Source organism: Suncus etruscus, chromosome 7, assembly GCF_024139225.1.
Source record: "Suncus etruscus isolate mSunEtr1 chromosome 7, mSunEtr1.pri.cur, whole genome shotgun sequence".
NCBI classification, from domain to species: Eukaryota; Metazoa; Chordata; class Mammalia; order Eulipotyphla; family Soricidae; genus Suncus; species Suncus etruscus.
The window spans coordinates 91,967,096-91,990,356 of NC_064854.1; the positions used below are offsets into that span (position 1 = coordinate 91,967,096).

At 38.1% G+C, this 23,261-nt stretch overlaps 1 protein-coding gene across 9 annotated transcripts in view; it reads left to right on the forward strand.

The window, feature by feature from the left end:
* ARHGAP44 (Rho GTPase activating protein 44) overlaps window positions 1-23,261 on the forward strand; it is a 242,618-nt gene that overhangs the window by 176,170 nt on the left and 43,187 nt on the right. For all 9 annotated transcript variants that reach the window (XM_049776835.1, XM_049776841.1, XM_049776834.1 and 6 more), the window contains 3 exons: window positions 18,115-18,183; window positions 20,995-21,076; window positions 21,497-21,624. In XM_049776835.1, coding sequence (XP_049632792.1) covers window positions 18,115-18,183; window positions 20,995-21,076; window positions 21,497-21,624 — 279 coding nt within the window. The remainder of the gene's footprint in view (window positions 1-18,114; window positions 18,184-20,994; window positions 21,077-21,496; window positions 21,625-23,261) is intronic.

A 23,261-nucleotide genomic window follows, 5' to 3' on the forward strand; every position in this document is an offset into this window, starting at 1 on the left:
GTGTATAGAAAGGCCATTGATTTTTGTGTGTTAATTTTGTAGCCTGCCACCTTGCTATATGAGTCTATTGTTTCTAGAAGCTTTTTGACAGTCTTTAGGGTTTTCTAAGTAGAGTATCATGTCATCTGCAAACAGTGAGAGCTTGACTTCTTCCTTTCCTATCTGGATTCCCTTGATATCCTTTTCTTGCCTAATCGCTATAGCAAGTACTTCCAGTGCTATGTTGAATAGGAGTGGTGAGAGAGGACAGCCTTGTCTTGTGCCAGAATTTAGAGGGAAGACTTTCAGTTTTTCTCCATTGAGGATAATATTTGCCACTGGCTTGTGGTAGATGGCCTTCACTATATTGAGAAAGGTTCCTTCCATTCCCATCTTGCTGAGAGTTTTGATCAAGAATGGGTGTTGGACCTTATCAAATGCTTTCTCTGCATCTATTGATATGATCATGTGGTTTTTATTTTTCTTGTTATTGATGTTGTGTATTATGTTGATAGATTTACGGATGTTAAACCAGCCTTGCATTCCTGGGATGAAACCTACTTGATCGTAGTGGATGATCTTCTTAACGAGGCATTGAATCCTATTTGCCAGGATTTTGTTGAGGATCTTTGCATCTGCATTCATCAGCGATATTGGTCTGTAATTTTCTTTTTTTGTAGCATCTCTGTCTGGTTTAGGTACCAAGGTGATGTTGGCTTCATAAAAGCTATTTGGAAGAGTTTCTGCTTGTTCAATTTCATGAAAGAGTCTTGCCAAGATTGGCAGTAGTTCCTCTTGGAAAGTTTGATAGAATTCATTAGTGAATTCATCTGGACCTGGGCTTTTGTTTTTCGGCAGACATTTGATTACTGTTTTAATTTCATCAATGGTGATGGGGGTGTTTAGATATGCTACATCCTCTTCCTTCAACCGTGGAAGATTATAAGAGTCCAAGAATTTATCCATTTCTTCCAGGTTCTCATTTTTAGTGGCGTAGAGTTTTTCAAAGTAGTTTCTGATTACCCTTTGAATCTCTGTCATATCCGTAGTGATCTCTCCTTTTTCATTCCTGATACAAGTTATCAAGTTTCTCTCTCTCTCTTTCTTTGTTAGGTTTGCCAGTGGTCTATCAATCTTGTTTATTTTTTCAAAGAACCAACTTCTGCATTCGTTGATCTTTCGGATTGTTTTTTGGTTTCCACTTCGTTGATTTCTGCTCTCAGCTTTGTTATTTCCTTCTGTCTTCCTATTCTTGGGTCCTTTTGTTGAGCATTTTCTAGTTCTATTAGCTGTGTCATTAAGCTACTCAGGTAAGCTCCTTCTTCCTTCCTGATGTGTGCTTGCAAAGCTATAAATTTTCCTCTCAGTACTGCTTTTGCTGTGTCCCATAAGTTCTGATAGTTTGTGTCTTTATTGTCATTTGTTTCCAGGAACCTTTTGATTTCCTCCTTGATTTCATCTCGGACCCACTGGTTATTGAGCATGAGGCTGTTTAACTTCCAGGTGTTAAAGTGTTTCTTCTGAGTCCCTTTGGAGTTCACAAATAATTTCAGAGCCTTGTGGTCAGCTAAGGTAGTCTGCAAAATTTCTATCCTCTTGATCTTATGGAGGTATGTTTTATGTGCCAGCATGTAGTCTATCCTGGAGAATGTCCCATTTACATTGGAGAAGAATGTGTATCCAGGTTTCTGGGGATGGAGTGTCCTATATATATCCACTAGGCCTCTTTCTACCATTTCTCTCCTCAGGTCTAGTATATTCTTGTTGGGTTTCAGTTTGGTTGACCTATCCAGTGTTGACAAAGCCGTGTTAAGGTCCCCACAATTATTGTGTTGTTGTTGATATTATTTTTCAGATTTGTAAACAGTTGTGTTAAATATTTTGTTGGCCCCTCATTCGGTGCATATATGTTTAGGAGAGTGAATTCTTCCTGCTCTACGTACCCCTTGATTAATATAAAATGTCCATCTTTGTCCCTTACAACCTTCCTGAGTATAAAGTTTGCATTATCTGATATTAATATGGCCACTGCAGCTTTTTTCTGGGTGTTGTTTGCTTGGATAATTTTTCTCCAGCCTTTTATTTTGAGTCTGTGTTTGTTCTGACTATTCAGGTGCGTTTCTTTTAGGCAGCAGAAGGTTGGATTGAGATTTTTGATCCATTTAGCCACTCTGTGTCTCTTAACTGGTGCATTTAGTCCATTTACGTTTTGAGAAAGAATTGTCCTGGGATTTAACGCCATCTTCCTTTCGAAATTTGATGTGTCTTTTGGGTAGTCTTGTCTTAGATTAGGTCTTTCAGTTTTTCTCTTAAGACTGGTTTTGTGTCTGTGAAGTTTCTGAGTTGTTTTTTGTCTGTGAAACCATGTATTCTTCCGTCAAACCAGAAAGTGAGTTTTGCTGGGTATAGTATTCTGGGTGAAGCATTTATTTCATTCAGTTTTGTCACAATATCCCACCACTGCTTTCTGGACTTGAGTGTTTCTGGTGACAGGTCTGCTGTAAATCTCAGGGAAGCTTGCTTGAACGTGATTTCCCCTTTTGATCTTGCTGTTTTCAGAATTCTGTCTCTATCTGTGGGATTTGTCATTTTGACTAGGATGTGTCTTGGGGTGGTTTTTCTGGGGTCTCTTTTGGTTGGTACTCTTCAGGCATGCAGTATTTGATCACATATTCTTCAGCTCTGGAAGTTTCTCTTTAATGATGTTCTTGACCGTTGATTCTTCCTGGAAATTTTCTTCTGGGTCTCTGGGACTCCAATGATTCTTAAGTTGTTTCTGTTGATCTTATCATAGACTTCTATTTTCATCTGTTCCCATTCTTTGACTAATTTTTCCATTGTCTGCTCATTTGCTTTAAGTTTTTTGTCCAATCTCTCCTGCTGTATGGAATTGTTATGTATCTCATCTTCCACAGCACCAAGTCTATTCTCAGCTTCTGATACCCTGTCCCAGAGCTTATCCATTTTGTCATTCACTTCGTTTACTGACTTTTTCAGTCCTGTTAGTTGACATGTTATTTCAGTTTGGAGTTTTGTGATTTCTGTCTTCATATTTTCTTGGTTCTTATTAGTGTTCTGTTCAACTTGATCCATGGTTTCTTGGAGTCCGTTGAGCATCTTCCATATTGCTAGTCTAAAGTCCTTATCTGAGAGGTTGATTAGTTGGTTGGTCATTATCTGGTCCTCAGAATTGTCATCTTCATTCTCTATGTCTGATGCTGGCCTGCGTTGTTTCCCCATTGTCACACTTGTATTGTGGGTTTTTCTACGTGTTGTGGTGGTATTCATTGTCTATATGATGCAGGCTGCACACTCCTCTGGCTCCTCCCTTTCTGGATGGGCTGACTTGCCTCTAAGGGAGGGGAGTCCTCCGTGGATGAAGCCTCACACTGGGTCAAATCTTAGGCCCGAGCATGCAACAGAGAAGACAGTCCGGAGAGAAATGTTTGCTTCTGTGACATAGCGCCGTTCTTAGTGTGATTTTTCCTTCTTGTTGCAATGGAGTTCTTTCCTTAGAAAGAGTGCAAGGCCGCGTAGCGAAGCGGAGCATCCGTGCTCTGGTGGAGCCTCTTTTTGCCCCACTCGCAAGAGTTTCACGCAAGAGGACAGTAGACAGACATAGACAGGTCACACTCACAGTTTTTCACAGTTGGGCCCCAATGGGCCGGTGTACTTTCGCGGATTTTCCCCGCCTGGTGTCACACACAGGGAGCCGGCTTTTGCAAAGCCTTGCCTGTTTTCATGCTCTGTAGTCCCTCCCTGAAAATGGCGTCTGGGCTAGCGAGGTTTTTGGAGCCTCTTTTTGCCCCACTCGCAAGAGTTTCACGCAAGAGGACAGTAGACAGACATAGACAGGTCACACTCACAGTTTTTCACAGTTGGGCCCCACTGGGCTGGTGTACTTTTGTGGATTTTCCCCGCCTGGTGTCACACACAGGGAGCTGGCTTTTGCAAAGTCTTGCCGGTTTTCATGCTCTGTAGTCCCTCCCTGAAAATGGCGTCTTGGCGAGCGAGGTTTCTGGAGCCTCTTTTTGCCCTACTTGCAAGAGTTTCACGCAAGAGGACAGTAGACAGACATAGACAGGTCACACTCACAGTTTTTCATAGTTGGGCCCCACTGGGCCGGTGTACTTTCGCGTATTTTCCCCGCCTGGTGTCAGCTTTGTTAAATTTTACGTTTGCTGATATATCAAGAATTGACAAAGCTTTGTTGAAACTTTCAACTACTATTGTTTGCTAGTAATGTCATTCTTGAAGTCTGCTAGCATTTTTTAAAACATTTTTAAACTGGGTGTATATTTCATTATGAGTGTGATTTCTTCCTGATGTTCATATCCCTTAATTATTAAGAAATAACCCTCTCTGTCTCTTATAACCTAAATTCCCCATCTCTTTTATTAGTATGATCACACCAGTTTTTATTGGTGATTTTTTGCTTGATGGTTTGTTTTCAAAACTTTAACTTTTATTCTGATTTGCTCTGATTACTCAATGTACTTCTTATGGCAGCAAAACGTTGGATTCAATTTTCTCATCCATTTTTCTACTCTGTGTCACTTTATTGATGAAAATGTCTTTTCTGAGTCACAAGGTTATATCTGCTGCTGGTCTGTCTGTCTCCTCTGTGGGACTGGGTACAGCCAGCTAAATTGGCTAATCTGAGTTCAAAATGGCTCTTTTTAGTCATAAAGATGACTCTGCTGCCATTCTATCTGTCTGCTTCAGGTTCTTTTTCTTTCCCAAATTTTTTTTATCTTTCAGAATTTATCTAAATGTAATAATCAGGAATGGGTGGTAACTGCCTAAATAGGTGGTATTTTAATTTTTTAGTTTTGGGGCCACACCCAATGGTACTCGGGAGTTATTCCTACTCTGTGCTCAGAAAACACTTTTGGCAGGCTTGAGAAACCATATGGAATGCTGAGGATCAAACCCAGATCAGCTATGCTATCAGCTAGGGTGTAGCAAGGCAAACGCCCTATCTGCTATCTCTGACTCTGGATAGTTTAATTATTATTTAAATAAAAATATAAAAAATATAATAATACATGGACATGCTATGTCTCTATATAAAAACATCATGTGATAACTGAAAATGGTACTTACATAAGAGTAAAAGCATTACAGTCTAGTCTCTTTTTTGTAAACAAATTACAGAAAATATATAATCAGTTAAAAGATATCAAAATGAGAAAATATCACTGAATTTTTAGCTATGGAAAGATTACAGGTGAATTTGGCTAGTGGCAACTTTTTGAGTCTGAATTAGTTAAAAATGAGAAAACATGGTTTTGAAAGAAAAAATCCTTAATGATTTTATTTCCCTTATAAAGAAAACCCACTAATGCTGTAGTTGAATGGATTTTGATAAAAAGAAAACCTTTGGGGCCCGGCGGTGGCGCTAAAGGTAAGGTGCCTGCCTTGCCTGCGCTAGCCTAGGACGGACCACGGTTCGATCCCCCGGCGTCCCATATGGTCCCCCAAGCCAGGAGCGACTTCTGAGTGCATAGCCAGGAGTAACCCCTGAGCGTCAAATGGGTGTGGCCCAAAAACCAAAAAAAAAAAAAAAAAGAAAACCTTTATTGCTATTAACTTTCCCTTTAGTACTATGTCAGAGCTGAGCTGGTGGAGATGGTTCCACACTGCTGGTGTTCATAAGGCCCTTGCAGGCAGGCAAGACTCTGACAAATACCCCAATATTTTTAGTAGAGAAGCCCAGGGGCCTATCATAGATCCCTAGGCCAGGAGATAGAGAGAGAGATTGGTTTGGGACCAGAGTAAAGTGAGATTAAGGGACAGGAAAAGGAATAGGTATATGATGTAAAGTAAAAGGAGACTGCTGAAGGTAGCCAAAGGTCTGTCCAAATCAGAGAGAAAGGGGTAAAAACAGTTCAATCCAATTGCTCCTTCAACTGTCTCATCTAACTGTCAACACCTCTCCACACATAGTCTTCCCTTGGGAGGTTGTTTATAGACACAGTCAGCCAATCACAATTAGAGTCTTACTTTTATGGCTGGCTGGTACTGGACTATAGGACTAGATTACTGCTTTTACTTTGTCTCATATCTTCTGATAGTCTGTGTTTTCCTTGTTCATTTTTTTCTTTTTCTTATTCATGTTGTCTCTTTTAAAATTTATCTTTTTTCTCTTTTACTTATTAGTTATTTAAAAATATGTTGTTCAAAAGTTTTGCTACCAATGCCCCCATCTCCCTCCTTCCTTACCCCTGCCCTGTCATGATAGTTGTTAGTGTAGTTATTCCTCTAACTGCACTTACAACTCTGTGGTAAGCTTTAGGAGTGTTATTTTTATGACTTAATCCTAAAAAAAATGTTTGTAATCATGATGCTTAGATAAAGATATAATTTAAAAAATAAAAAATAAAACCTTTAGGGGGGGAATAAAAAAAATAAAACCTTTAAAATACAAAATAAATAAATAAAATAAAAATATTATGTACATTTTTCAAATGTTGATGTTTTTTTACTTTTTATTTAAAGATAATTTAACCATATAGTCAAATTCTTGTTTGGGAGTTGTTTCATGCAAATTTTTTTTTGTTTCTTGGGCCACACCTGGTGATGCTCAGGGGTTTACTCCTGGCTTGAGGGACCATATGAGACACTGGGGGATTAAACCAAGGTCTGTCCTAGGTCAGCCACGTGCAAGGCAAGCATGAGTTTTTTCATGCAATTGTTGAGTAATTGGACCCACTTGTTGCATATAGAGATACACCTGAGGAATCTGTTAAGATTGGGGGGGGGACACACTCAGTGATGCTCAAGTGTTACTCCTGGCTATGCTCTCAGAAATTGCTCCTGACTTGGGAGACCATACAGGATGCCGGGGAGTCAAACCACTGTCCGTCCTAGACTAGTGCAGGCAAGGAGGATGCCTTACCACTTGCACCACCACTCCGGCTCCACATCTGTTATGATTTTTGCATAATTTGTCATGTATATGAGGCTTTACTTCTCTCTTGCTACTTTGAGGAGTTAAGCTCCCTGATTCTTGCCATTTTAATTACAAAGTGTCTTGGTGATGTTTTGTTGAGTTTATATTTTTGACTTTCTTTGTGCATCCTAGATCTGTAAAAATGACTCTTCAGATTTAGAAATCTCAGCTATTATTTCTTCCACCAGCCATTTTTCCCATTTTCCTCTATCCTTCTTAGAATTCCTTTGATATTATTTTTCTCTTTCTGTTACTTACACTGTTTGAAAAATACATCTTAAAAGATTTCTCCATTAAAATGCCTTGTATTACCTCTTCTGATTGACAATATTTTAGTCTTTGAGGTCAAGACGTCTTATGTACTACTCTTATATTTACATATCTTATAATCTGCTAATGTATGCTTATCATATTCTGCTGAGTTCTCTTTCTGTATTCTTAGCTTGCTTTATTTTTCAGTGAGTTATCTCATTTTTTTCTGAGAATTTCTTTAATTTTTTGTATTTTCTTCTCCAATGATTCTGTTAATTCAGTGGATATCAAGAATTTTGTTTTTTATCACCTCTGTTTTCTTAGTTCAATAAGCATTAAGAAATTTGTTTTTATATTTAGGCAGTGTCAAAACTGTTTATGTAGTCAATAAAATTCCTGGGATTCTGTTGCCAATGAATTTGTCATTTTTTCATTATTCCTTTTTATTTATAGGAGATGAGGGTGGAAATTGTAGTTACAGCTGGTGTGAGAACTAATTTCTTTTTAAGTATTAAGATACTTTTTGGAAGTCACAGATGCTCATGAGAATGTCTTAAAAATGCTCACAAGAGAACTCAGATGCCAGCAACCCTATCTGCCTGTCTTCTGTGCTGTGCTCCATTTTCGGCTTGATTTCATCCTGTGTGTGGCTCATCTGCAGATGGCTTGCCTTCCCTGGAGGTGAGCTTACAGGCCCAGAAAGGGGAAGCCGCTGAACTCTGCTGGAACTCAGATGCCAGCAACCCATATCTGCCTGTCTTTTGTGCTGTGCTCCATTTTCGACCTGATTTCATCTTGTGTGTGGCTCATCTGCAGTTGGCTCACCTTCCCTGGAGCCTTCCCTGGAGGTGAGTTTACAAGCCCAGAAAGAGTGGAGCCAGAAGAGCACAGCCACTTTGCTTCGCTTCCTGGCCATGCACATCATTTAGCCAATGAATACAACCACAACGCATAGAAAAACCCACAATACAAGTGTGACAATGGGGAAACAACGCAGGCCAGCGCCAGACATAGAGAATGATGATGGCAACGCTGATGACTTGAACATGACCAACCAACTACTCAGTCTCTCAGATAAGGAGTTTAGAGTAGCAATATGGAAAATGTTCAAAGAACTCAAAGAAAGTATAGAAGAGAGCACTAATAAGAATCAAAAGAATATAAAGATAGAAATTAGAAAACTTCAAACTGAAATTTCAGGTCAAATAACAGGTCTGAAAAACTCAGTAGATGTATTGAAGAAAAACATGGTTGAGCTTTCCCACAGGTTAAAAGCAGCTGAGGATAGAATTAGTACACTGGAAGATGAGATGAATAACAATTCCATACAGCAGAAGAAATTGGAAAAAAGCCTTAAAGCAAATGATCAAACAATGGAAAAATTACTCAAAGAATGGGAACAGATGAAAATGGAAGTCTATGATAAGCTCAACAGAAACAACTTAAGAATCATTGGAGTCCCAGAGACCCAGGAAGAAAATCTCCAAGTCAAGAATCAATGGTCAAGAACATCATTAAATAGAAACTATCAGAGCTAATGAATACATGCAATCAAATCCTGCATGCCTGAAGAGTACCAACTAAAAGAGACCCCAGAAAAAACACCGCAAGACACATCCTAGTCACAATGACAAATCCCACAGATAGAGACAGAATTCTGAAAGTAGCAAGATGGAAAATAAAAATTACATTAAAGGGAACATCCTTGAGATATGCTGCAGACTTGTCACCGGAAACATTCAAGGCCAGAGGCAGTGGGACATAGTGACAAAACTCAATGAAATAAATACTTCGCCTAGAATACTGCAGTCAGCAAAACTCACTTTCAGGTTTGAAGGAACAATACATGTTTTCACAAACAAACAACAGCTAAGAAACTTTACAGACTCAAAACCATTCTTAAAAGAAAAACTGAGTGGCCTACTTTAAGACAAGACTGACCAACAGATACACCAAACTTTGATATAAAGATGGCACTAACTCCCAGGACAATTCTTTCCCTCAATGTAAATGGACTAAATGCACCAGTTAAGAGACACAGAGTGGCTAAATGGATCAAAATACTCAATCCAACCTTCTGCTGCCTACAAGAAACCACCTGAATAGTCAGAACAAAAATAGACTCAAAATAAAAGGCTGGAGGAAAATCATCCAAGCAAACAATAACCATAAAAAAGCTGGAGTGGCCATACCAATATCAGATGATGCAACCTTTATACTTAGGAAAGTTGTAAGGGACAAAGATGAACATTTTGTATTAATAAAGGGATATGTACAACAGGAAGAAATAACTCTCCTAAACATATATGCACCGAATGAGGGGCCAGCAAAATATTTAATAAAATTGTTGACAAATCTGAAAAATAATATCAATAACAACACAATAATTGTGGGAGACCTCAACACCGCATTGACAACACTTGACAGGTCAACCAGACTGAAACCCAACAAGAATATACTAGACCTGAATAGAGAAATGGAAGAAAGAGGCCAAGTAGATATATACAGGACACTCCACCCCAGGAAGCCTGGATACACATTCTTCTATAATGTACACGAGACATTCTCCAGGATAGACTACATGCTGGCACATAAAACATACCTCCATAATATCAAGAGGATAGAAATTTTGCAGGCTACCTTCGTGGACCACAAGGCCCTGAAATTATATGTGAACTACAAAGGGACACAGAAGAAAAACTTTAATACCTGGAAGTTAAACAGCCTAATATTGAATAACCATTGGGTCCGAGATGAAATCAAAGAGGAAATCAAAACCTTCCTAGAAAATAATGACAATGGAGACACAAACTATCAGAACCTATGGGGCATAGCAAAAGCGGTATACTAAGAGGAAAATTTATAGCTTTTCAAGCACACATCAGGAAAGAAGGGCATACCTAAATAGCTTAATGATGCAGTTCATAGAATTAGAAAGTACTCAACAAAAGGACCCAAAAATAGGGAGACAGAAGGAAATAACAAAGCTCAGAGCAGAAATCAATAAAGTGGAAACCCGAAAAATGATCCAAAAGATTAACAAAAGCAGAAGTTGGTTCTTTGAAAAAATAAACAAGATTGATAGACCACTAGCAAAACTAAGAAAGAAAGAGAGAGAAACTTGATAACTCGTATTAGGGATGAAAAAGGAGAGATCACTACTGATACGGTAGAGATCCAAAGGGTAATCAGAAACTACATTGAGGAACCCGATGCCACTAAAAATGAAAACCTGGAAGAAATGGATAAATTCTTGGACTCTTATAATCTTCCATGGTTGAATGAGGAGGATGTAGCATATCTAAACATACCCATCACTATTGAGGAAATTAAGACAGTAATCAAATGTCTGCCCAAAATCTAAAGTCCAGGCCCAGATGGGTTTACTAATGAATTCTTTCAAACCTTTCAAGAGGACCTTCTACCAATCCTGGCAAGACTCTTTCATGAAATCGAAAAAACAGAAACACTTCCAAATATCTTTTATGAAGCCAACATCACCGTGATACCTAAATCAGACAGAGATGCTACCAAAAAAGAAAATTACAGACCAATATCGCTGATGAATGCAGATGCAAAGATCCTCAACAAAATCCTGGCAAATAGGATTCAATGCCTCATTAAGAAGATCATCCAGAACGATCAAGTAGGTTTCATCCCAGGAATGCAAGGCTGGTTTAACATCCGTAAATCTATCAGTATAATACACAACATCAACAACAAGAAAACTAGAAAGCACATGATCATATCAATAAATACAGAGGAAGCATTTGATAAGGTCCAACACCCATTCTTGATCAAAACTCTCAGCAAGATGGGAATGGAAGGAACCTTTCTCAAGACAGTTAAGGCCATCTACCACAAGCCAGAGGCAAATATTGTCCTCAATGGAGAAAAACTGAAAGCCTTTCCTCTAAATTCTGGCACAAGACAAGGCTGTCCTCTCTCACCACTCCTATTCATCATAGTACTGGAAGTACTTGCTATAGCGATTAGGCAAGAAAAAAATATCAAGGGAATCCAGATAGGAAAGGAAGAAGTCAAGCTCTCACTGTTTGCAGATGACATGATACTCTACCTAGAAAACCCTAAAGACTCTACCATAAAGCTTCTAGAAACAATAGTCTCATATATCAAGGTAGCAGGCCACAATATTAACACACAAAAATCAATGGCCTTTCTATACACCAATAGTAATAAGGAAGAAATGGACATTAAGAAAACAAACCCATTCACAATAGCGCCACACAAACTCAAATATCTTGAAACAACTGACTAAAAATGTGAAGGCCCTATACAAAGAAAACTATAAAACTCTGCTCCAAGAAATAAGAGGGGACACACGGAAATGGAAACACATACCCTGCTCATGGATTGGCAGGATTAAAATCATTAAAATGGCAATACTCCCCAAAGCATTATACAGATTTAATGTGATCCCTCTAAAGATACCCATGACATTCTTCAAAGAAGTGGATCAGGCACTTTTGAAATTCATTTTGAACAGTAAACACCATAAAATACTAAAGCATTCACTGGGGAAAGTATATGGGCGGAATTACTTTCCCCAACTTTAAACTGTACTACAAAGCAATAGTTATCAAAAAAGCATGGTATTGGAATAAAGAGAGGCCCTCCGATCAGTGGAATAGGCTTGAATACTCAGAGAATGTTCCTCAGACATACAATCACCTAATTTTTGATAAAGGAGCAAGAAATCCTAAATGGAGCAAAGAAAGCATCTTCAACAAGTGGTGTTGGCACAACTGGATAGCCTCTTGCAAAAAATTGAACTTAGACCCCCAGGTAACATCATGTACGAAGGTTAAATCCAAATGGATGAAAGACCTCAATATCAGACCCGAAACCATAAGATATATAGAACAACACATAGGTAAATCACTCCAGGACATTGAGACTACAGGCATCTTCAAGGAGGAAACTGCACTCTCCAAGCAAGTGAAAGCAGAGATTAACAGATGGGACTATATTAAACTGTGAAGCTTCTGCACCTCAAAGGAAATAGTGTCCAGGATACAAGAGCCCCCCACTGAGTGGGAGAAACTATTCACCCAATACCCATCAGATAAGGGGCTAATCTCCAAAATATACAAGTCACTGACAGAAATTTACAAGAAAAAAAACATCTAATACCATCAAAAAATGGGGAGAAGAAATGGACAGACACAATACAAATGGCCAAAAGACACACGAAAAAATGCTCCACATCACTAATCATCAGGGAGTTGCAAATCAAAACAACTATGAGGTACCACCTCACACCCCAGAGATTGGCACACATCACAAAAAATGAGAAGAAGCAGTGTTGGCGTGGATGTGGAAAGAAAGGAACTTTTATCCACTGCTGGTGGGAATGCCATCTAGTTCAACTTTTATGGAAAGCAATATGGAGATTCCTCCAAAAACTGGAAATCGAGCTCCCATACGACCCAGCTATACCACTCCTAGGAATATACCCTAGGAACACAAAAATAAAATAAAAAATCCCTTCATTACACTTATATTCATTGCAGCACTATTTAACATAGCAAGACTCTGGAAAAAGCCAAGATACCTTTCAACAGATGAATGGCTAAAGAAACTGTTGTACATATACACAATGGAATATTATGCAGCTGTCAGGAGAGATGAAGTCATGAAATCTTCCTAAACATGGATGTACATGGAATCTATTATGCTGAGTGAAATAAGTGAAAGAGAGAGAGAGAGAGAAAGAGAGAGAGAGAGAGACAGAGACAGAATGGTCTCACTCATTTATGGATTTTAAGAAAAATGAAAGACATTCTTGCAATAATAACTTTCAGACACAAAAGAGAAAAGAACTGGAAGTTACAGCTCATTCATGAAGCTCACCACAAACAGGGATGTGTTTAGTTAGAGAAATAATTAAGTTTTGAACTATCCTAATAAAGAGAATATATGAGGGAAATAGAAAGCCTGTGTAGAGTATGGGGGGGGGTTGGGTGGGGAGGAGGGAGATTTGGGACATTGGTGATGGGAATGTTGCACTGGTGATGGGTGGTGTTTTTTACATGACTGAAACCCAAACACAATCGTGTATGTAATAAAGTTGTTTAAATAAAAATATTTTAAAAAATCAATAAAATATATCCCAATAAAAATTTAAAAAATAATGATAAAAAATAAATGCTCACAAGACCAAGCTGATGTGTATTTCATTCACCTCAAGAATATAAAATTTGTGGCACAAGTGCACTACAATTTTTTTAGGACCGAACTCCAGCTGGCCTGAGTTCTCCCCAGGATACAGAATTACTGATGTCTGGTACTAATGAGGCAGTAAAATCCAACAAACTTTTCCAGTGTTTGTATCCAATAACAACTGTTTTTCAAACTTATTTTCATTACTTTGAGGGGATATTTGTGCTTGGAATTATGGTTTGGGAATAGTTATTCTAAACCTTAACCTAATAGGGCTCACCTCGTGGATACCTGCTGTCTGCTGCAGCCTATCAAATGGCAGCTGCAGTTTCATCCTTGGAAATAGCTGCCCCTAGCTGTGTGTGGATACATCTGCTTAATGCCTGGATTGTATACTGCCTGTTCCCTTTATTTTATTTTTTTTCATATAGTAGATGCAGACACAAAACTAAACCTCTCTGTTGCTTTTGTACTTTCTCTTTTGAACATTAGCCTTGTTGCATCTATGTTGTGGAAGTTTCAGGTGGGGTCATCCTGGAGCACAGGCAGGTAGGGCTTACCTCAACATGGCTGCTCCCAGTCTGGGTCAATCATGAAGACATTCTTTGTTGGGTTTAACTCGTTATGATTCAATAAGTTCAAGTACCTGTGTAAAGCTCAGCGATTTTGCATAAGCCCCTCTCACATGTTAGGTTGGAATTTGTATGTACAGCATTTTGGTGATATTTATATTTTAGTCTTAGTTCCCCTCTGCCACCTCCATCCAGGAGAAGTTCGCCATAGTTTTATACTTATACAAAGTTCTTGCTTTGCAGCGTTGAGGTTCTCTAAAGTGATGGTCTTATTTCTCCAATGAACTTTATTAATTAAATCCTTCATAGAATGTTATATTCAATACTGTTTTTTTAATTTTTTTTCTTTAAAACTTTTAATATAAAATCATTGTTTATCAAGTTACTTATAATATGGTCATTTCAGGCATTAAATGTTCACATACCAATCCCTCTACCAGTGTGACCATTCACCCATTCACCAGTATCCCAAGTCACCCTGCCACTATCATAGCCTGGCTTTATTAAAGTACAAAAAAGTTACTTCATACTTTTGTTACAATTCAATGGCAAGTGGAATAATGGAATTTTGGATCAACACAGGTCAATTTGAAATTGTTGTTTTATCTTTCCATAGAATTACTAAAATTAGTATCTAAGGATACTAGATATACTAGATTTGGTTTGGTGCTGGTTGAGCCTTCTGTGCTACTGGTTATCTTCACTGAGGTGGTTGTATATGTAACTTTCCCATCATATTTTCTGTGATATTTCTGAGCTAGCAATTAGAAGATGTTGAGGTATCTATAACTCAGGATTTATAGATCTAAAACAAATTAAGTGTGTTGGAAGTTGTATAAGCTTAAGTAATGGAGCTAATTCCTTTCTGTCAGAGTGTGTTGGAGGTGGCACTAAGATGTCATAGTTCAAGTAGAAAGGTGAATGTGTACATGCAGAAGGCCAAGAGGCCCAAGGTGGTCAGGGCTGTGGGGCTGTAGGCTGCAGATCCCCAAGGCCTCAACAGTCCAGCACTGCAAGGCTTACAGGAGCTCATGAGCCCAGCTGCTGGGTGGGGACTTGCACCCACCCAGGGATGCCAACTTGTAGCAACCACTCACTCTAGAGAGAAAGAAACAGGAGATAAAGAATAGCTAGTACAGTTTTTATTCCTTCTGGAATCTGAGGCCCCACCATCTGGAGACCTGGGTTAAAAGAAGATAGAAAAGAGAATAGATGCAAATCAGGCAGCATTTCTCCAATGCTTTATTTTTGTCCTGCCCCTCCTCCCATGAGCCAGCTGGCACTGCTCTTGTCATTATTCTGCCTCCCCCCCAACAATCCAAGTTTCTCCTTTTATACCTGCATAGCAAGTGGCCGTTTCCAGTGGGCATTCCAAGTTTAACAAGTTATTACAGTGGGGTATCCAAGCTGCATTTCTAAATCCAACTGCCATTTGTATCCCAGCTTTCTGAGAAGGGCACAGAAATATCAGCCCTGGCCAAACTATGTGGTAATTATTGACAGCCATTATTTTCTAGAGCATGGTAGCAGAATTGGGCCTTTTTTCTCTGAGACAATGGCAGTGGTGGATGGGGGCTGCCAAGATCTTGAGTGGAGGGGTGGATGCAGGAGTACTCAACTTCATCCCATTTTAGAAGGAAAGGCCAGAGATTTCAGTCCTATAGTCTAATCTTATTAGAGAGGGTTATGGGCTCATCTTATATGATTTTAGTCACAAAGATGGCCTCTTTATGTCCGAGGTTGTCAAGGGTGGCATTGGACTTCTATAGTTCATAAAAAAGCAGAAATCTTCTTCCTTTCATTTCTGAGAAGGTCACAAGGTGTCAGTCCATACAAGACTACCTAAAAAATATTGGCAGCCATTATTTTCATCAGGAGTATAGTGGCATAGCTCGTCCCATTTTCAGCCAAACTCAATTCAGTTTTTATGCATTCTATTTGATAATACAACAGAAGTACCATAAGAAATGTTCTTTTTTTGGCCATAATGGCCATGACCTTCTTAATGTGACTTTAAGTTCTTTAAAAGTCCCCCTTTCTTGTGATTGCTCTTGCAACTTGTTTACTACTCTTTCCTTTGTTTTTTCTTGATTTGAGTGATATCACAGTCAAGATAGTAATGGATGTCTCCTACACAAGCAATTGTGGGAATGGTAGAAGTTTTTCCTAGTGAAACAAATTTCATTCTATCCTTTGACAAGTATGACAGTCCTCCAAAAGCACACAATTGGCTGGGGATACGATTCAGTGGTAGAGCATTTTTCTTTTGAGTATGAGATCTTGACTTGATTCCCAAACTGTCTGATCTTCTGAGCTTTCCAAGGAATGGCCTCAACACCAAACCTGGAATAATCCCTGAGTACCAATGAACACTTCTAAATGGGAACTGAGGTGGGTGTTGTAGGAATTATTTCATTCATTCATAAGGGGAATTGCTATTGGTAACCTCTATTGTGTTTTTGTTTCAGAATAAAAGTTATTAAACCCCTCTTATGTTAAGCACTTTTGAAATAATGGAAGTCAGATATTATCATTGCATTTTCCTAAAACTAGAAATTCAACATGTATCTTAAAAGGTTAGATAATTCTATGTAACATTGTGCCTGGCACTTACACTTTTTCTCAACAAATTGTCATTTATTCTTTCTCCTTTTCTTCATTCTCTGAAGCTAGACCAAGGGTAGAATGGGCTAATCTGTGCTGAAAGTTCTTCATGGAATCATTTCCATTTTAGCACTGTATCTTCTTTCTCTTTCCTTAGGTACAATAAAATTTTAATAATATTTTTAGTCATTACATGCCTGTCAATAATGCATGAAACAACATATCACTTTATACATCCTGGATGAGACTTACTCCTTGCTGAAAATAGCTTAAACAATAACTTGGAGGAACTAAGGTTCTGGGGCAGTTGGTGAATTTTTCAGTACCCATCAAGCACACTTTCTGAAGTTTGCAGTTACCTACTGTAATCCATTGGCAGTTGGATGAACTTTATTTTGCTGTCTCATGCTTGCCACACCCATGCATTGTATCTTTCTCCTTTTTTAATTTCTTGTTCTTTATGTAAACACCTTGATTAAAAATATGATTGTAGTTGGGTTTCAGTCATGTAAAGAACACCCCACTTCATCTGTGCAACATTCCCACCACCAATGTCCCAAATCTCCCTCCTTCCCACCCCACCCCCACCTATACTCTATACAGGCTTTCCACTACCCTCATTCATTCACATTGTTATGATATTTCTTAACTAAGCCTTCCTTCTAAATATCTACTCCCTAAGACTTCTGGGTAGTAAAGAAATTTAGAGATCAGAAAAATTTCAGAATAAGCATACAGATGTGATGTTGAAAGATATGACAAAGTCTACCTCCTACTTAAGATTTACTACTGTTCTATTTTTCTATGAAACTAAAACCTGATCTTTTAAGAGGATAAACTGATTCAAATTCAGCATCAAATTGTGAACTCTACTCCACTGATTTTCAGTATATGAAATTTATGTGTAATTTACATAAATTTAGGTGGTCTGAAACCTTGAATTTGCTCTCATCAAAATTTCTCCATACTGATGTAATTCAGGATCTTTATTTTTTATATATATGCAACCAACCAATCATCACAGATATTGAAGCAGTAGACTTGATTGAGAATGAAGGGTAGATGAGGGATAGCTGAAGTACATACATTCTGTACTTTGAGAGTGCCTCAGGAAATGGCATTAGCAGAAAAATTGTATAGAAGTAATTTGCATTTCACTCTCACACCAGTCTAGACATGGCCTATTAAAATCCTAGAGGAAACTACTAATATTGGTGCATTTTTACACTTAATCATTTTGTAGTACTATGGTTAGGTAACATGAAACTATCACTGTAAAATTTGTTATATAGATAATTTTGTTAAAATTAAAGTCCACAGTACTTGGGTCTGAGTGACAGTACAGAAGGTAGTATTTGCCTCCCGTGCAGCCACACCAGGTTTAATCCACACCATCCCATATGGTTTGCTGAAATTTCCAGGAGTAATTTCTGAGCAAAGAACCAGGAGAAACCCCTGTTGCCATCAAGTGTGTTCAAGAAAAAAAAAATTAAGTACTTAAAATTTTTGTATTATGTCTGGACTCAAGAATTCTTGAGGCTTGCTCTGATTGTCTTTTATCTTCCACAGGACCAGCTCTCAGCTGATATGTACAGTTTTGTGGCCAAAGAAATCGACTATGCAAATTATTTTCAGATGGTAAGAATTCACAAAGAAGTAATAGAAGACCATTTTGTTGAGCATATCAACTAACAGAGTAGGTCTCTGACTGTCATTCCTGCACATATCCTGTCTTCCATGTTCCTTTTTCTTGCATGAACTTCTCTTAAAATCTCAGAAGTGAACTTCACCCCTCCAGATTATAACAACTTTGGTCATCTATAACAGTTATAAACCAGGAGAAGTATTACTCCCTCTACCATTAAATATCTGGCAATATCTGAAGACATTTTTGTGTGTTATTATTAGGGGGAAGGGAGTTTCTACTGGTACCCAGTGGAGAGATGTCAAGGATGCTGGTAAACATTTTTCAATGTATAGGACTGGTTTTGTCCTGTGACAAAGAATTTTCTTTCCTAAAACTCAGTACAGCTAACACTGAAAATCTGTGATCTATCCTAAACAAGGAGTTTTGCAAGAAGATATCCCCAGCTCCTGAATATATTTGTTTTTAGTCTAAATTTTCAAAGAAAATAACAAATAAACAAATATTTATCATTTTTTAAGCTTGCCTCTCACAACTAACTTGAATCATCCATTTCTTAATTATTCACTCTAAATAGGACTCTGGCTCTGGATAGGGTAAATACAAGGCAAAAGATGGAAGAGTGGGAGATGGAATGAGAAAAGGTGAGGGATAAGGAGATATTAAGATGGAAATGTCAGGGCCGGAGCGGTAGCACAGTGATAGGGCATTTGCTTGCATGCGGCCAACCTGGGACAGACCTAGGTTTGATTCCCAGCACCCATATGATCATCTAGCCTGTCCATGGTGATTTGTGAGTGCAGAGTCAGAAGTAATCCCTGAGTGTGCTGTGTGTGGCCCCAAAACCAAAAACCAATAAATAAATAAATAAATAAATAAATAAATAAATAAATAAATGACCCAAGATGGAGATGTCGTTTGATAATAAAACATATGTGAAGCCTGGTTTTGATCTCTGGCACCACTATTATATATCTATCTATCTATAGTTCAGCTCACCACATTTTTTTGATTTTGGTTTTGGTTTTTGGGCCAAAGCTGCAGTGCTCAAGAGTTACTCCTGGCTCTGTGCTCAAAAATCGCTCCTGCAGGCTCTGCCGTCCATATAGGATGTCAGAAACTGAACCCTGGTCAGCCACATGCAAGAAAAACACCCTACTAACAATGTTATCTCTCTAGCGCTAAAGTCACTTTAGTCACATTTAAATTTGGGAATAAAAATATAACCTACAAACTCTTGTGTATCATAATGGAACTGATGGAATTACAAAAATTAAAATAATAAAGAAAAGGAAGTCCTAAAACGTATGGGATAAGTATAGGATCTAACTCAGTTGTCAGCTGTTAGTAATTTTCTAACATTTTGTTCAGCGGCCCAAAGTTTAGAAGAGTTCCTTCTATCATAAAAAAGGACTGATAAAACATTCCTTCTAACTTTAAATTTTATTTTTAAGCAGAGTTTTAATAATACTTCAATTTTTAGTTTCTAAAAAGATTGGAACTATTGAGATCTTAATCTTTACTAAACTGCCCAATCACCTTTTGCTTATAATTTATTTCAATATTCTTATTCTTAAGTAAATATTAATTTTTATTGGAAATTGTGTGTGTTTGGTTTTTGGGTCGCACCCACTGAAAATCGGGTTACTCCTGGCTATGCACTCAGAAATCACTCCTGGCTTGGGGGACCATATGAGATGCCAGGGATTGAAAACCGAAGTCCATCCTGGGTCAGCCACAGGCAAGCTAAATGCTCCAGCTCCTGGAAATATTATTTATCCCCATACCAAGCAATTAAACAGTAATTATGTTTCTTTACTGGATGTAATCCAATTTTAAGGGGTCTGTATTTCCAAAAACAGTTAAAGTACAAGTTGTCATTTATTGTATCAATATTTCAGTAGCTTTCCATCTTCTACTGTATTATTTAAAAGTATAGTAAAATATCAAGAATAGTGAATAATTTATTATCTGTGTTACCTCAAACTATAGACTAGGCATCACCAAACTATGATCTACAGGCCAAATGCAGCCCTCCAAGGACAGTTATCAGGCCTGCTTGGTATTTTTGCCACTGCTGCCTGTCCTGCTTAGCAGCCAATACATTCCAGACCCTTACTGTTCATATGTAAGATGTGTGCTGCACACTCAAACTTCCCTCTTCTCTGTTTCTCTTCGTTTGAGGCAAGGATCCTCAAACTATGGGCCTCAGACCTCTTGTTCATAATTTTTAGTTGTTTTTTTTTAAACTATAGTCTGTTCCTCCCATTGTTTGAGAAACAGTAAATTGAATTCTTGTTTTAAAAAGTCTGAGGACTCCTGCTATAGACAAAGACATTTTATCACTTAAATTAATATAGATGATAATTATAGATGTCAAATTTTCTGATCAGTTCCATATTAACTTCGACTTACAAGCCACTGACAGCCTACTATATAAGAAAATGTTTCTGACCATGGTTTTCATTTGTATTTTTATATTATTGCATCTCCTTTATTTACTTTTGCTTTGAAGATCAGGTATTCAGTGTGATATAGTAAATCCAAAGCAAGTTATCAAAGTTAGACTTCAATTCCGAGATTGATGTCCTTATTTCTTCAATATTCTATTTTCTAAATTTCCATTTATGGCACTCCTTTGCTACAGAGGCTAAAGAAAAAGTCAAAGCAGATAAAAGAGAATGAATGGGTTCCACTCTTTTCCCTTCTTTATAAAAAGTATATTCATGCAGAACCGTCCATGTGGCAGAACAAACCGTTCTACACCTTTTGGAAAGGGTAATGTTTGCCCTTGTGTTTTCCAGCTAATAGAAGTGCAAGCTGAATACCACAGAAAATCATTGACACTCTTGGAGGCAGTGTTGCCTCAGATAAAGGCACAACAGGGTAAGTGCATAACGTTCTTGCTGGTAGAAGGGCTTTCAAGTCTGTTTGGCTTCCCTGGTAAGTCCTTGCTTCTGTATTTTATTTTCCCCCATGATCTTCACAATATTATCACTTAAAAAGTGAACTAATGCCTAGAATTGTATAAGTTGATATCTTTATCTAGTTGCACTAAATCAAAAAAGCAAATACAAACACTGCCCTCTCCAAGATGTACATAAATGTGTGTAAATGTCTGTGATGTGCAGTAACTCTGGATACAGCATTCTTAATCGTCCCGATATTTCCAAAACTGTAAGAAAGGAAGAAAAACTGAGTCCTTCTGTCCTTGGTAGTCTTAAGAGAATTTTTTTGACCAAAGGAAATATCCCAACCTAAATGACTTACTAAATGAACTGCTACTTTCTTTCTTTGCTCCCTCAGAGGCATGGGTAGAGAAGCCTTCCTTTGGAAAACCCCTTGAGGAACACCTCACGATCAGTGGCCGTGAAATTGCCTTCCCTATTGAGGCGTGTGTGACAATGCTCCTTGAATGTGGGATGCAGGAGGAGGTAGGTCTGGGCACATATAAACCTAGTACTGAGCAGATTTTCTGTTATATAAAACAGAGTTTACAGAGTTTCTTTGTTAAAGAATGCAGGTCCTGGGACTGGAGCGGTGGTGCAAGTGGTAAGGTGTCTGCCTTGCGTGCACTAGCCAAGGACAAGCCGTGGTTCGATTCCCCCAACATCCCATATGATTCCCCAAGCCAGGAGCGATTTATGAGTGTCACCAGGTGTGGCCAAAAAAAAGAATACAAGTCCTGATTTCTGTCATGTACTTTTATTTCACAGGAAGATTAGAGATAGTAAGACACTGTTACCAGTGGCAAGGAGGAACTTACAGTAATAAATTAGTTATTTGTGCTCCATATTTAAAAACACTTGGACATGTATTATCCTTTTCTCTTCTCTTTTTCTATTCTTTTTCTCTCCTCTTCCTCATATTTTTTCTTCCTCTTTGTTCTTTTATTTCTCTTCATTTATCTCCCCTTGCTAACCTTTCCATTTTCTTCTCATCTTTCTTCCTTTGCTTATTAGATTTTCTGACTTTTATTTATTTTAAGGGGCTTCTAAAGCAAAGCTCAGGTGACTCTGAGGCAACTGCTAATGATAACTGGCCCAGAGCTTTCAGACCCTGGTGGTGTGGGAGGCCAGCAGTACTATATCTGGCAGTGCTTTGAGATCATGGGGTACTAGAAGTTAAACTTAACTCAGGGAAAGCATTTGTATCAGCTCTTTGAACATTATCTCCAGGCCAATGACTCCTCGAATTTTAATATTAGACCTTTTTACTTTTTAGATCATACTTCCTATATAGAGATTTAAAAATATGATTGATATAAACATATAAAGTATGTCTTAAAAGTCATATATAAAAATTAATAAGTTGCTATAATTTACTTATTATTTATTGTTATGTAACTCATTTACTGTAAGTAGACTTCATCTTTGCTTTTTGCTGTGGCCATTTCTTTGACATCATCAAGAGATATTTACTTTGGAAGTGCTATGCATTTTTTTTTTTTTTTTGGTTTTTGGGTCACACCCGGCAGTGCTCAGAGGTTACTCCTGGCTGTCTGCTCAGAAATAGGTCCTGGCAGGCACGGGGGACCATATGGGACACCAGGATTCGAACCAACCACCTTTGGTTTTGGATCGGCTGCTTGCAAGGCAAACGCCGCTGTGCTATCTCTCCGGGCCCAGCATTTATTTTTGAACAGAACAACTCATAGCTATCTACTTTGAGAGTGTTTAGTTCTCATGCCAAGAGGTACTTTGAGTGCCACCTGCTGGTCGTTGAGAGGAGATAAGTTGTGCCAAATATTGAGTTTAATGTCTAGTGTATTTACAATTTTAACTATTGCTCCAACCTTGCTCTTTTTCTTTTAGTTAAATATATATGTATATTTATATATATGCTCATGTTTCTCCTAGCATAGAAAAAAAGATCTTTTGACCAAAATACATTTTATTTCTTCCAAACTGCTTTGTTTTAGTTTATCTCTAAATGTTTGCTTTTTCTGTGTGCTTACAATTCATTTATCTTTTTTCTGTGTCTTCTTCAGCTCTCTGTGCTGAGCTAAACCTGGCAGGTTACTAGGAAGCCCCAGATTGAATAAAATTATGAATTATACCATCCCCTTTGA